This window comes from Enhydra lutris, unplaced genomic scaffold (genome assembly GCF_002288905.1).
Source record: "Enhydra lutris kenyoni isolate GAN:26980312 unplaced genomic scaffold, ASM228890v2 scaffoldscaffold2, whole genome shotgun sequence".
NCBI classification, from domain to species: domain Eukaryota; kingdom Metazoa; phylum Chordata; class Mammalia; order Carnivora; family Mustelidae; genus Enhydra; species Enhydra lutris.
This window is the reverse complement of record NW_019154086.1, coordinates 74328034-74330563: the sequence shown is the minus strand read 5'-3', so window position 1 is coordinate 74330563 and position 2530 is coordinate 74328034. Positions and strand designations below refer to the sequence as shown.

General features: G+C 34.5%; 1 protein-coding gene across 2 annotated transcripts; it reads right to left on the bottom strand.

Moving 5' to 3' along the window:
- Positions 1–720: 720 nt before the first annotated feature.
- LOC111151039 (complex I assembly factor TMEM126B, mitochondrial-like) lies at positions 721–1778 on the bottom strand. Of its 2 annotated transcripts, XM_022508770.1 has the most exons (2): positions 1160–1778; positions 721–746 (listed from the first exon to the last, which is right to left on the bottom strand). In XM_022508770.1, the coding sequence occupies exons 1-2, from the start codon at positions 1728–1730 to the stop codon at positions 721–723; spliced, it is 597 nt and encodes a 198-aa protein (XP_022364478.1). In that variant the 5' UTR covers positions 1731–1778. The 2 variants fall into 2 exon arrangements, with proteins under 2 accessions (XP_022364478.1, XP_022364469.1); XM_022508761.1 differs by lacking the exon at positions 721–746 and having other exon boundaries at positions 1107–1778.
- Positions 1779–2530: the final 752 nt, after the last annotated feature.

Here is a 2530-nt window from a genome sequence, read left to right as displayed (position 1 = left end):
CATCACCTGAGCCGAAATCAAGAGTAGGATGCTTAAATAACTGAGCCACCCAAACACCCTAAGTGTATTATTTTTTTAAGGTAGGTAACACATATACACACAAACATCCAAATCCAAAACGGAGGAAAAAATGACTATAAAATTCATTAAATAAAATATACAAATGATTATTTATCATGAAAATGTACAACTTCACTCAAAAGAAATATAAATTTAAAGATTAAGGAAATGCATTTTGGGGTTTAGTTTTTTAAATTAACAAAGATTTGGTACAAATTTACTATAGTTTTACTCAACAGTATCAAGTACCTTAAATATCAAGTACCTAGAGTTTGGACTGAAGAATTCCACTTCCAGAAATTTATACTTAGGAAAAAATCATATGAAATCAAAGATGTTTCATAAGTTACTGCAATGTGTTGAGTCTTTTTTGTTTTGGGGTTTTGAATAGTAAACATTCAAAGATTCTTTGTTTTCGAAAAGAGAGAGTACACATGTAATCTGAATGGGAAGAGAGATTCTTTCTCAATCTAATTTTAGGAGAAGGGGGGGAGGAATAGCCAGGAATGAGGCATGAGCAGGAGTTCTTGGGAAATCTTCAAGAAATAAAATGTGTTTGGGGTACCTGGGTGGTACATTTGTTTAACGTACATTTGTTTTGGTTTCCACTCAAGTCATGATTTCAGGGTCATGGGATCAAGCCCGTGTCAGGCTCTGTGCTCAGTGGAGAGTTTGCTTGAGATTCTCTGCCTCTGGCACTCCCTCCTTTAAATAAATAAGTAAAGTCTTTTAAAAAAAGAAATAAAATTTATTTTATTTTAGGGTTTTAAGTTATTAAGCTTTATAGAAACTTGGAGTTTCAAGTAACATATATAGAAGACTTTTTTTAAAGCAGATATTAGGTACAAGGAGATATTTGGAAGTACAAAAACAAATAATCCAAATGTTTAAAAATGAGAAAATGTTTTTTTTTTTTTTTGAATTACTGAATATTTATTGAGTACACTGTATACCAGGCAAAGGAACAGAAACAAATTGTCCAGAGTTACTTTTAACTGCTTCAGCAATGCCTGAGTCCTCATCATAAAAAAAACCCATTCTGCTGATTTAGTATCCATTCACTCTTTGATTAATCTTCATGTACAGTTTTCTCGTCTACTTTCAAATCTTGCATAATGCTGTAGACCATTAAATATTCCAAAGGCCGTCTCTAAGACTAGAGGAATCATCATGGCTTTTATCTCTGTCTGACAAAGCAGCAGCCAGTAAAGTAAAACCCTTCCTTTTGGTGGCAATGGAACAGTATGATACTTGACTGCAAGGCGTCCATTTTTAGAGAAAGCCAAACCACAGGGATATAAAACACCACATATTATGCTAATCAGTGAACTTCTCAGAACACAATTTTCCTGGCTTATATTGCCCAAATACAAAGCATCCGTTACAAGGAGCTTATAAGTGACTACAGTAGACAAAAACGGAAGTGTAGTCAGTGATGCATACGTCTTCAAAGCATCATGTTTAACCTTGAAGCAATGTCTGAAAATGAAGTTGGCCATTATTCCAGAGAAACTAGCTGCTGTTCCAAGGAACGCTGTGCCATATATATTTAAAGTCTTTTCTTTTCTAAGATATTCAATTTTTTTTTCTATGATTTCGATGATCATTGGTCTTCTGAGTTTTCCATCTTCCAGAGAAAGACTGGGCTGACCATGTGTGTATGTTGCCATTCTGATGTCCTTGGGCGCTTCCTCGGCTCTCACCGGGACCACACCTGCTTCCTTCAGGTCAGCCCCAGCCTCACTAAAAATGAGAAAATGTTTTAACCCACTGAGCCACCCAGGTGCCCCAAAAATGAGAAAATGTTTTAACAAATCAATAAATTATGATACAGTCATCAAATTAAGTGTCAGTATGAGAAATATTTGCAAAGATTAGTGATACAAAAGCATAGTATTTTATTAAACATAAAGTATAAAGAAAAATATATAAACCTTGAAAATGCAAAATGGTATATACAGATTTTGTCTACAAACTGAATTATATACAAGAACAGAAAAAAATTTTTATTTATTTATTTATTTTTTTTTTTTTTAGAAAAAAAAATTTTTAAATGATGTTAAGTATTTCTGTGTTTTGGAATTAAGTGATTTTTTTAATATATAATGTATTATTTACCCCAAGGGTACAGGTCTGTGAATCATCAGGCTACACACTTCACAACACTCACCATAGCACATACCCTCCCCAACGTCTATAACCCAGCCACCTTATCCCTCCTCCCCACTGACCAAGCAACCCTCAGTTTGTTTCATGAGATTGAGAGTCTCTTATGGTTCTTTTCCTTCCCAATCCCATCTTGTTTCATTTTTTCCCTCCCTAGCCCCCATGACCCCCCGCCCTGCCTCCTAAATTCCTCATATCACAAGGACCATATGATAATTGTCTTTCTCTGATTGACTTAATTTCACTTAGCATAATACCCTCTAATAACATCCACATCATTGCCAATGGCAAGATTTCATTTTTT

What these genes read in the sequence shown, in the direction of transcription:
- LOC111151039 (XM_022508770.1), bottom strand. Translation starts at nt 1,730, where the DNA reads ATGGCAACATACACACATGGTCAGCCCAGTCTTTCTCTGGAAGATGGA. An exon ending in GCATTATGCAAGATTTGAAA is followed by an intron (nt 747 to 1,159) that starts GTAGACGAGAAA and finishes TGCCAGAGGCAG; the next exon opens with AGAATCTCAAGCAAACTCTC.